The sequence below is a fragment of the Nyctereutes procyonoides genome, unplaced genomic scaffold (assembly GCF_905146905.1).
Source record: "Nyctereutes procyonoides isolate TBG_1078 unplaced genomic scaffold, NYPRO_anot_genome, whole genome shotgun sequence".
Classification (NCBI taxonomy): domain Eukaryota; kingdom Metazoa; phylum Chordata; class Mammalia; order Carnivora; family Canidae; genus Nyctereutes; species Nyctereutes procyonoides.
In genome coordinates this window covers 8,862,822-8,874,505 of record NW_026575052.1, presented here as the reverse complement: position 1 = coordinate 8,874,505, position 11,684 = coordinate 8,862,822, and the positions used below count along the sequence as shown (strand labels likewise).

Here is an 11,684-nt window from a genome sequence, read left to right as displayed (position 1 = left end):
GCAGCCAAGTCCAGCTGAGGGCATCTTGTGTCCTCTACAGTGATGCCTACACAGTAGGTGGCCAGAGGGGCTGGCCGGGAACCCTGTTTTCCTGTTGAAGCAGCGGTGGGAGCCAGGTGGAGGCTGCAGGCGGTCCCCCACCTGCTAGAGGGAGGGCTCAGACCTGAGATAGAGCCGGGGGAGGGCTCACCCGGGCGGAGACAAGGGTGGGCCTGATGCTGGTGCGGTTCCAAAGTGGCCCCTAACTCCCGCCTCAAGGTGTGAGGGGAGGTGGGCGTGAGCCTCTCCTTAGTCCCCATGGGTGCTGGGGCCTGTGCCCGTATCTGGTGGGCAGTGTCACACCAAGTTCTGCGCCCACAGGCCTGTGACACGCATCCTCATTCAGGACGTGCCATCCGTGGTCACGCACACACGCCCGTGACCGCGATGGAGAAGCACGCACGCCATCAGCACACACCCATGCTCGGGCCTGATGGGTGGACACACACACGTGATCACAAATGTTCACAGGGGCCCCCAGGACCTCATGAAAACACACCCCTACAGCATATGAACATACACACACATACACACACACACAGAGGCAGGTGAGTGATGTCTCCCTTAGGCTCAGTGTCACTAGGCCCCAGCCCGTCTGCCCTGGGGGCAGATGTCTCAGGAGTGCTAGGCACCAGACACCCCTTCCCAGGCAGCCTGACCCCTGGTAACTCCAGGTCCTGCGGCGGAGCTCTTGGCCTCCCTGGCACCTGAGAGGAGGGACCTTGGGGCTCCTGACCCCCAGCCAACCCTGCAAGTCCTCTGAAGGCCGACGTGACCCGGGTCAGGTTTAGTTGCCACCCAGGCCCCACTGGCTTTGGGTCAGAGGTGCCGGCGGGGCCCCTGGGTACTTGTCAGCTGGGCCCTCATGGTCTGGATGCTGCCCAGGATCTTCTTCTGGTGGCCCATGAGGGTGATGCCCAGGGCACGCACGTCCCTGTGAAGGAAGGTTGGTGCTGACCAGGTTGGCCTGGGAAGCCCGGAACCATGGAGACGGGGACACACCCATCCCCTGGAGCTTCCCACCTCCTCAGGGGCCCTGCCTCTGGTCCCCTGCCCTCCTCCCCTGCCCCGTCTCCACGGGCACCACCCGACCCTGCACTCACTGAGCATTCATCCGCAGCACCATGCCCAGGGAGGAGTAGCCGCCGGCAGCAAAGTGGTCCCGGTAGCGGCCCATGCGGATGGAGTCCAGCCAGTCCCCCACGGTGAGGCCCCCACCGCCACCCCCGCCCCCTCGGAGGTCAAAGCAGCTCTGGGCAAAGGCAGGGGGCGGGCACCTGAGGCACAGAGGCCCTTGATAAGTAGCCTGCCAGGGCCCCTGCTTTCCTCAGGGACCCGGGCACTAGCCATGCTCAGCCCCCATCCAGGCTCAGTCATGGGCAAAGGGTCTGAGGAGCTAGCCCCCAGGTCTGAAAGGAGAGAGGAGAGGGCTGAGGAAAGCCCAGGCAGGACAGGGGTCAGGGGCCCGGGCAGGATAGGAGTCAGGGGCCTGGCCAGGGCAGGGGTCAGGGGCCGGGGCAGGGCAGGCGTCAGGGGTTCAGGCAGGACAGGGGCCAGGAAAAGGGTTTTGGGACCGAGGTTAGGTGTGGTCCGGATGTCAGGGCTTACACTAAGTCTGGGCCTTATCCAGGGAAATACTGGGAGAGCAGCTGGGCTTGGGCAGAGCTGGGGCGGGTGCCAGGCACCTGTTGACTGTGGCGGTGGCCCTGAGGCTCTCCGGGCTCCGGATGAGGGCATCGAGGACACTGACAATGTGGGAAAAGCGAGGTCTCTGAGCCCTGTCCTTGTGCCAGCAGTCGAGCATGAGCTGGTGCAGGGCGCGGGGGCAGCCCATGGGCGCGGGCAGGCGGTAGCCCTCCTCCACGGAGCTGATGACCTGGGGTGGGGCGAGCACAGCGCGGGACTGGAGGCCGTCCCTCCCTCCACGGCCCCCGCGCCTCTGCCCAGCCAGGGTCCCCGACTCACGTCGCGGTTCGTCATGTTCCAGTAGGGCCTCTCCCCGTAGGCCAGCACCTCCCACATGACCACACCGAAACTCCACACGTCGCTGGCCGAGGAGAAGGTCCGGAAGGCGATGGCCTCGGGGGCGGTCCAGCGGATGGGGATCTTGCCTCCCTGCAAGACACACGGGGGTGCTGGGCACTCCTCCGCAGCCCGAGGCAGGGAGCCGAGCACCGGGTCGGGGCAGCCCAGGGGCCGAGACGCAGCCTCCGCCTTCCTGGAGCACCTGTTCCGCCCGCGGACACCCACCCTCAGCTGTTCCGAAGACTGAGCAAAGGAAGCGCGTGGTGCGCCTGAAACATAGTAGGTGCTCAGTTAAGAGCCAGGGACGGGCTGTGCCCCTGCGAGTGACGAGCCCGCGGAGCACGGCTTGCTCGTTGTCCCAGCTGCCCTTCCTTCCTTTCCTTCTTGTTCTTGCTTGTGTCACAAAATCCCTTCTCTAAGTGAAATGTTGTTCCTTCGGATGCTCAGCAGGTGAGACCCCAGAGGGAAGGTTCTCACTGAGGCAGGGTGGGGGGCCCGAGCCCCTCCACTCAGCCTCCTGCCTTGACGGCAGCCCCCAAGGATCCTCTGGAGGAGCCCGCCTCTCTGTGGAGCATGTTCTGAAAACACCACTTTTTAGCCAATCCTTACAGACACATGTGGAGTGGATTTGTGATTCAGAGAGACACCAACACTCCCAAAGTCTCCCGGAGAGCGAGTGACAGTGGGGAGAGTGAGAGACAGCCCCAGTGTCTCCCCAGGCCACCCAGTGATACAGGAAAGGTGGGAAAGGGGGCGCCCACTTCCCAGAGGGGGAGCCGAGATGCAGAGAAGAGAGGTAGGACCGGTGGAAGGCAATCCCCACATTTCCAACCTCACTTAGCTCCGCGTGGGGGAGACCTCCTGAGCCGCCCTGCCCCTCCCGGGGCTGGAGGCGGGTGGGACTACGCACCGTGGTGGTGTAGGCCGCATCAGGGTCGTCCTCCAGCACCCGGGAGAGCCCGAAGTCGGACACCTTGCACACCAGGTTGCTGTCAACCAGGACGTTGCGGGCGGCCAGGTCCCGGTGGACGTAGCCCAGGTCCGAGAGGTAGCGCATGCCGGCCCCCACGCCTCTGAGCATGCCCACCAGCTGCATGATGGTGAACTGCCCGTCGTGAGTCTGTAGGGGGACATGGCTCGGCTTCAGAAAGGCTCTGCGCAGCTTGCAAAGTATCTTCACTGCTTATGAAGCATGTTCCTGTTTCAGGTCCTTCTCACGGTCTCATTTACACTCATAGCGACCCTGAGAGGGAGGTGGGGCTGTGATGACTCCTCACCCATTTTGCAGAAGGAGAAACAGAGGCCCAGAGAGGTGAAGCCCTGCGCCCGAACACCCAGCAGATAAACGGAAGGGCAGGAGCTGGGAGTCCAGTGATTTCCACCCCCCCACACACCATGCCGCCCGGCTGGCTGGGGCCCTGGGTCTCCAGGGAGGCCCCCCTCTCCGCCCGTGTGCGGGGCAGAGCAGCCCGAGCAGCAGAGGGACCTTCATGTGCTGCGGGGCTGAAAGGCAATCGGATGGGCTGACCCTTGAGACCCGTCCCTGTACCTCACTCCCCTTCCCCAGGTCCACTGGGCCCGAACTCTGTGGGTGTTTGGAGACCTCACATTCTCTCCCAACACCCAGAATGAGCTTCCCTCTGCCGGGCCCACGTGGAAGGCGGGGTGGGCACGCACCCTCAGGAAGGCGTCCAGAGAGCCGTTCTCCATGTACTCGGTCACGATCATTGCCAGGCGGCCTGGGGAGGGGCAGGGAGAGGGGGTGGCTCTTGGTGGGGGGATCAGGCCGCTAATGGGAGACCCCAGGAACACGCCCCTCCCGTGGGCTGGCCGGCACTGAGGGCTTTGGGGAGCCCAGGGTTCCCACTGGGGTCCTGGGCACTGGGCCCCCTCCCCAACCAAGTCATCGGGGGACCTGAACCGGGGGGGTGCAGGGGCAGGGCAGGGGCAGAGCACGGTGGCCCAGGGGTGGACCCAGACTTCTGGCCCGGGCAGGAGGGCTCCCGCAGGGCGAGGCTGCCCTCGCGCGGCACGTACCGCGGGTGACGACGCCCTCGAGGCGGATGATATTGGGGTGGTCAAACTGCCCCATGATGGACGCCTCACTCAGGAAGTCCCGCCGCTGTCGCTCCGTGTAGCCGGCTTTGAGGGCCTTGATGGCCACGGGCACATCCCGCTGCCCCGGCACCCGCAGCCGCCCGTAGCAGACTTCCCCGGACTCCCCTGCGGAGCCCGAGCGGGGCGGGCAGGGGAGGGCTGTGGGACCCTCCTCTCTGCGCCGGGACCCCAGCACGCCCCTGCACCCCCTGCACCCCTGTGCGCAGTGATTCCCCTCCCCGTCTGCCCTGGGGGCCCCTCCCCCGGCACCCCCCTTCACAGCCCCCAAGGCTCACCAGAGCCGATAATTTTCTCAATGTGGATCCTGGAGGCTTCAATCTCCCGAGTGAAACCGCGGCCCGCCCGGCCTGGCTCCTCGTAGTTGTGGGGCTCTGCATAGAACTGGGGCTCTGGGATCTTCCCCGGGGGGTGGTGCAGGGGCAGGAAGACGGGTGGGGGTGCTGAGGGCCCAGGAGAGAAGGATCATCAGTGGGGTGCAGGAGACTCTCCCTGCAGCATTGCAGGGACTGGGATAGGGCTGGGTGGGGGGCGGGCAGTAAGGAGCATCCCTCGGAAGCTCAGGTTGTAGGTGGCAAACAGTAGGTGCCCGATAAGTGCTTACTGAGTGAAAATGGGGTCTCTACGGAGGATCTATGGGGTCTCTAGGGGATTTGGGGGTCTCCAGTGAGTTCTGAACTATCTGTTGTTTTTTGGGGTCACTTCTAGAGTCTTTAGCGTCTTTCTAAATTGCTCAGGGGTAAAAATGTTGCAATCACACACGCCAACCTTGACTGAAAGCAGTTCTCCAGAAAACTGTGTTAAGAAGGATTCGGAGGCTGTACTCAGCTCAATGAGTACAGAATCGATACTAATGTCCACCACGGGCACAAAAGTGAGGTGTGGAGGTAGGCTTCCTCCTCTTTGCCTCGTCTCCTGGGGTCTCTGCAGGGTCCTGAACAAGCTCTCTGTAGCACGGGTTCTTAGCCAAGAGTATACGACACCCCCCCGCTCCACAATTATATCCAAGATTGTGTGTGAGTGCACACATCTGTGCATGCCCCCGGGCAGAGGGATTCCAGCATCCTTGTGGGGTCTGCACACCCAACAAAGGTGAACAGCACTTGGCCTCTGAGGTCCCGGGTCTCTGACCCTGCTGTCTCTCTCTGGGGCTCTCATCTTTTCGGGGGCACCCCCAGAGCCGCGCTGGCTCCCACCGTGACCTCCTCTTCCCTGCCCCACGTGCCTGGCGCCCGCACTCACCCTGCCCGTTCTGATACTGCATCTTCTCCTCGTCCGAGTCCTGGAAGGCCTTGCTGTAGCCACAGTGCCTGTGGAAGACGGCCCTGGCCTCAGCCCTGATCCCGTTCCGGGACAAATCAGGACTCTGCCCCTCGAGCTCCTTCCCCTTTAGGGACAGCTCCTGCCACCACAGCTCCTGCCCCTGCAGAGGGGAGTCTCTGCCCTCAGGCCCTCACCCCAGCCGGATGGTGACACCTTTGGCCTACACAGCAGTCTCCACATTATAAGCCCCCTTTTACATGAAACCACCCTTGGTGAGGGGGTGGGGACGAGGCCTCTGGTATCTATGACACCGTGGGACCTTGGCAAGCTCCCTCCCTTCCCTGGGCCCCTGTCTCCATGTATAGGATGATGCTTCCAGTCCTTGCTGTCTGGGATCCTAAGCCGACACCAGGCCCAGTGTCCTATCTCCACCTCCCTCTGGGATGGACTGGGAGAGAGAATGACCACTTTAGTTTTCACAGACCTGGGTCCCTGTCCCAGTTCTGACATCTACTTGGCGGAAGACGCCTAACCTCTCTGATCCCCAACTAGCTCACCTGCAAAGTGAGACCGGAATTTCCACATCACAGATTAAATGAGGTGGAGGTGGTCACCTGAAGGGAGGCCCGGTGGGACTGGCAGGTGGGTGGATGTGGTACAGAGATAGGGAGGGTCAGGGGACACCGGGGTTTGGGGCTCAGGGGACCCCGTGAACAGTGGTGCTGTGTCCCGAGAAGGGGGGCCCACCATGTCCCGAGAGGTACGGGGCTGGGGGTGCTGTGGGTGCGGGAGTGGGCACCTGGTCCTCAGGAGAGACGTCTGTGCGGGTGACAAATGTCAGCCCATGAGGGTGGAACCCCAAGCCGCGATAAAGCCCTGATAAGGACACTCAGAAAAGATGGCCCTGGGTGAGCAGGGAGGAGAGGAGGGTCTAGGGCAAGCCCGGGGTCCTCCAGCCTTCCAGGGTTATCTTGAGAAGAACGCCTGGTGGAGACGGAGAAGGGCAGGGCAGACAGGTGGACAGACATGGGGGGTGGGGGGGGCAGGACACAGGTGTTCCGCGAGGAAGGGAAGAACAGGTATTCTTGGAAGTGAACCCAGCCCCAGGCGCAAGGGGACCACCAGCTGGTGGGGCTTGGGACAGGCTGGAGACACAGTGCCCCAGAGGAGGGGCTCGGGTGGCCGGGGACCAGGACCACCCACCTCTTTTTGCAGATGAGCAGGAGCAGAAGCACAACCAGGCCTGTGATGAGCGTCAGGCAGATCCAGACAATGGTCCGGGTGTCGTAGCGGGGCCCTGGGGGAGGAAAGCAGGGTGGGGGGACCGGCTGCTCAGGCCCAGGGATCTGGTGCCTCTGACTCAGCCGTGGGTCAGGTGACAGGCCGGCTCCTCCTCTGCCCTCACCCTCACCCTCCCTTCTCCTAATCCTCCCCTTCAACACCCTGCGGGAGCCGAGGCCTCCTGGCTTCCCACCTGGCGCCAGCACTTCCAGGGACTGCAGGGCCCTGGAGAATCTCTAGGCTTCTCTGAGCCTGCGTCTCCCACCCGTAATATGCCTGTCCCGCCTGTTACTCAAACAGCAACAAAGCTGAGAATGTGCTGAGAGGTGCGTGTTCCAGTCCCAGTCCCAGGGAGACCCCAGGATTGTCTTCAGTTTTCAGACAGGAACACTGAGGCTCAGAGATCTCCGGGAGCTCGCTCCAGGCCCCACACTAAATGAGACTGGGCCGGGCAGGATTCCGAGCTGGGCAGTCTCAACGTGGTATCAGGCCTCAGAGCGCTGGACACACATCGGTTGAAGAGGGGCATCAACTTGGCCTTGAACCTTTCTATCCTACACCACCCCCTGGAGGGGCCCCCCAGTAAAGAGCACAGAGAAGACCCCGAGCAGCTGGAGACGGGGGCAGGGCACCCCCAAGCTTGAATGTGTCTCAGAATCGCCCTGAGGGCTTGATAAAACCTGAATTGTTGGGTCCCCACCCCAGGGTTTCCGATTCAGAAGGTCTGGGGTGAGGCCTGAGAATCAGCATTTCCAACACCTCCCAGGTGCTGTTGCCCCAGACCACACTGGGAGAACCTCTGTTCTGGAGGCTGGGGGTTAGGATTATGCTGGGGAAGGGGCACAGAATTTGTCCCCCAGACTGACCAGGTTCAAATCCTGCTTTGCTGGGTGACCTGGGCAATTCACTTTACGGGTCTGATCCTCACTTTTCCCATCTGTGAAATGGGGATGTGGATAATGGCAACTCATTGGAGGGTCTCGGGGATGATTACAAGGTGATCGTGTTGGCAAGGGCACCATGACGCCTGCCAGTCACACTGATACTCAGTGTGAAAGCCCGTGGTGGGTGCGCTGTCACTAGCCCGGTCACCTTGGGCAAGCCGCTCGGCTTCTCTGAGCCTTGGTTTTTCACCTGTAAAAATGCCAATCCAGCACAGGCACCAGCTCGGCACATTCCCTTCCTCTGACCGCCACGGCCCCGGCGCCCGGCCTGGCCCAGCTCCCTGCCCTCCCCGCTCCCGGCACTCACGGGGTTTCCCGGTCTCCACCTCCATGGCCTGGCTGAAGCGGCCGCAGCCTGCGGAAGTGCGGGCGCGGACCTGGAACATGTAGCGGGTGCCCGGCTTGAGGCCTGAGACGGTGGCCCTGGTGGTGACAGCCTTGAGGGTGGAGTAGCTCTGCATCTCCTTGTCCTGCCCATGACAAGGGTGGTCAGCCGAGGGTCCTCCCGCCTGGTTCCCCTCCCCGTTCCCCCTGCCCTGCTGGTACCTTCTCGTAGTACTTGATCTCATACTCCAGGATGATGCCGTTGGGCTGCTCTGGCTCCTGCCACAGCAGGGACACGCTGGTCTGCCCTGCCCGCTCCTGGCGGATCACCACCACCTGGGACGGGGCTAGGGGAGGGAGGCCAGCCTCGGTCAGATGGGTGGGTGGGTGATGACTGGCCTCTGTCCCAGGGATCCTGGCTTGGGCCATGCTCACCTTGCCAACTGTCCTGCCCCCATCCCAGGAAAGCCAGCACCCTCCAATCCTTCTAGTAAGTCAGCTGCAGCTCTGATTCACCCCATGGGGTCGGCACAGCCTGGCTCTGGTCTAGGACGCTGGGGCCGGCTCGACCCAGAGGAGGCCTGACTACCCCAGCTCATGCCTCCTCCTCCTCTCATCCCCCGGAAGCTTGCTGGAGCCCCACCAGCCCAACAAGCAGAAAACTCTTGCTCGCCCTGGGGTCCCACCACCCAGGGCCCCACCACTAGATGTCTCTATCTCCACGTGTCCCACCCCCAGCCCAGGGCCTGGGGCCACACAGGCTCTCTGGAGTGCCTGAGGAGGAGGAAGGAGAGGGGAGGAAGGGAAGGAACCTGTCCTCACTGCCTGGGTTTGGAGGGTACGACTGCAGCAGCTCAGCAGCTCTGACACTCGGGGAAAGGTGGTGAGCCACGCCCATCGGAGCCTTCCTAGCCCGCCCCTGTCACACTAGGTCACGCTCATCCCTCACTCGGTGAGGGTGACGGAGTGCAGCAACCCCCCTCCCCAGGTGAGTCTGCTGGGAAGTGCCAGGTACAGGGGGCCGCAGGCAGGCTGACTCTCCGCCCCACGCCCCCAGCTCTTGCCTCCTATCTGGACACCCTGTGTCCCCCGCACACCTGGCGCTCCCTGAAGGCGGGGACCACACATGGCAGGTGCCCCATAACACTGCTGGGTGACTCTGCCATGAAGATTCAGAAGTCAGTCCAGAGTTAAGTTGGAGGGTGTGTGGTACAGGAGCCCCCATCAGCCTGGGAATCAGTGGCTGGGTGGGACCACCAGTGTCCGGGGTGACAGTTTCCCCCATCCAGGAAGGGAAGCTGGCAACACCCTGCCAGGAGGAGGTGCAGACCAGGTAAGACCTTGTGGGGAGGAACACACACCAGCACCAGCAATATGTGGGCGCCTCTTAAAAAACAAAGAACTTCCAAGCCAATGGGTGCTGTGTGAGGGGAGCAGACACAGAAGGGGGCAGAGATGGGGAGGAAACAGGGTGAGGGCACCAGAGGGGCTCCGGAGAGGAAAGGAGTTAAGGGGAAAGGGGGGAGGGGGCACGGAAGGGGTGGTGGGGGGAGGGCAAGCAGTCAGTGAGGCCAGGCCTCACCCATTTGCTCAGGGCTGTTGTCTGCCTCAGGCGCCCCCCAGGATTTCCGGAATGCCTTCCGCATGCCTTGTGGTCCACTAGGACCTGGGCAGCCCTCAAGGGGCTTATGATCTATTGAGAGAAAGTAAGAAGGCAAATGATGGGGAATCACAGGTTGTTTAAGCACCGTGAGGGGGGGCACCTGGGTGGCTGGGGGCGGGGGTTGAGCGTCTGCCTTTGACTCGGGTCATGATCCCGGGGTCCGGGGATCAAGTCCCACATCGGGCTCCCTGCGGGGAGCCTGCTTCTCCCTCTGCCTATGTCTCTGCCTCTCTCTGAGTGTCTCTCATGTATAAATACGTAAAAATCTTTTAAAAATTGAAAAAAAAAAAGCACCATGAGGGACAGAAAGAAGGCGCTTCGTGTGATGGAGGGCACCTGGTATGCCCAGGGGGCCGGGGGATCCGGGTCATTTTAGCTGGGGCAGGGGTGGGGGGTCAGGGTGGGCCTCCCCTAAGCGGGGATGACAGTGGAACCCAGGACTGAAGGAACCAGCCAGCGAACAGAGAGGCAGAGAGGAGCTGCCACTCTGCAGGAGATGGAAGGCCAAGCTGGGAAGGGCTTGGTGTGCTGGAAGAGGGACCGGTGGACGGGAGGCCGGTGTGGCTGCAAGGAAGGGAGCCAGGAGAGCCGGAGAGGGGGTGGGGTGGGTGGCATAGGTGCCCCCAGCCTGGCCCGGGGAGGCTCTGAACTGGATCTGAGCTCAGGCTGAAGCTGGTAAAGGGCTCACCGGACCTCACCCTCTCAAAGCCCACTCAGGATGTGCTGTGAGAAGCCGTCGTGGGGCGGGGGCGCGGGCTCCTGCTGCTGCCCAGACAACACGTGATGGGGAGGCTGACGTGCTGTGCACTGAACTGTGTCCCCATCCCCAAATTCATATATAGAGGCCCTAAGCCCCAACTTGATGCTATTTGTAGTTAGGGCCTTAGAGAGACGATCAGATGGGGTCATGCAGGAGAGGCCCTCGCGATGGGATTAGTGTCTTTATTAGAAGAGATGAGACTTTTCTCTCTCTCTCTCTCTCTGCATTGTGAGGACAGAGCGAGAGGCAGCCATCCAGACGCCAGGAAGAGGGTTCTCACTAGAGACCACTGGCCAGCCCTCTGGTCTTGGACCTCCGGCCTCAAGAACCGTGATCAGTACATTTCGGGGCTTTAAGCCCCCAACCTACGGCATTGTGTGATGGCGCCTGAGCTAAGAGAGATGGGCTGGAAGGAGGCTGAGGTGGAGGTGGTCACCTGAAGGGAGGCCCGGTGGGTGGACGTGGTACAGAGACAGGGAGGGAGGGTCAGGGGGACACCGGGGTTTGGGGCTCAGGGGACCCCATGAACAGTGGTGCTGTGTCCCGAGATGGGGGGCCCATGGGAGGTGTGGGGCTGGGGGGTGCTGTGGGCGCGGGAGTGGGCACCTGGTCCTCAGGGGAGACATCTGAGCAGGTGACAAATGTCAGCACATGAGGGTGGAACCCCAAGCTGTGATAAGGCCCTGATAAGGACACTCAGAAAAGATGGCCCAGGGTGAGCAGGGAGGAGAGGAGGGGCCAGGGCAAGCCCGGGGTCCTCTAGCTTCCGGGGTTGTTTCAAGAAGAACGCCTGGGGGAGACAGAGAAGGGCAGGACAGACAGGTGGACAGACATGGGGGGGTGGGGGGCATGGGGGCAGGACACAAGTGTTCCGTGGGTGGGGTGGAGAAGAACAGGGAGAGAAGTCCCCGCTGAGTGTGGCCAGGTGGTGACACTGAGCTTCAGGGGACAGGTGGGGCCAGAGGCCTGACTAGAGCTGCCCGAGGAGGCTCACAGAGAGAGGACCCAGGAGGGCCGCGCAGACGTCTCTCCAGGAAGGTCTGTGAAGAGAGACGGTGTGGTGGCTGGAAGGGAGCGCGGCTTCACGGGAGGGCTTTCCTTCCGATGATGCAGCAAACCGATGGCGTCAGAAATGCTGCTGGGTTCTGGACTCCACCCTGCACCCCGGCCGGCCAGCCCCCCACCCCAGTCTCCCTAGAGACCGGCAGGCAAGGGCAGGGGCCCACGCACAGGACACGCAAGCCTAGGTCCCCCCCCCACCCCCTGCCCA

At 62.5% G+C, this 11,684-nt stretch overlaps 1 protein-coding gene across 1 annotated transcript in view; it reads right to left on the bottom strand.

Annotated features, from left to right (window-relative positions):
- Window positions 1–858: 858 nt before the first annotated feature.
- EPHA8 (EPH receptor A8) overlaps window positions 859–11,684 on the bottom strand; it is a 33,653-nt gene continuing 22,827 nt past the window's right edge. Inside the window, exons 6-17 of the mRNA XM_055332135.1 lie at window positions 8,214–8,338; window positions 7,975–8,137; window positions 6,646–6,739; window positions 5,422–5,489; window positions 4,458–4,622; window positions 4,102–4,287; window positions 3,742–3,803; window positions 2,975–3,184; window positions 2,005–2,154; window positions 1,725–1,915; window positions 1,143–1,316; window positions 859–973 (exon numbers count right to left, since the gene is read on the bottom strand). Of these exons, the coding sequence (XP_055188110.1) occupies window positions 859–973; window positions 1,143–1,316; window positions 1,725–1,915; window positions 2,005–2,154; window positions 2,975–3,184; window positions 3,742–3,803; window positions 4,102–4,287; window positions 4,458–4,622; window positions 5,422–5,489; window positions 6,646–6,739; window positions 7,975–8,137; window positions 8,214–8,338 (1,703 nt within the window). The remainder of the gene's footprint in view (window positions 974–1,142; window positions 1,317–1,724; window positions 1,916–2,004; window positions 2,155–2,974; window positions 3,185–3,741; window positions 3,804–4,101; window positions 4,288–4,457; window positions 4,623–5,421; window positions 5,490–6,645; window positions 6,740–7,974; window positions 8,138–8,213; window positions 8,339–11,684) is intronic.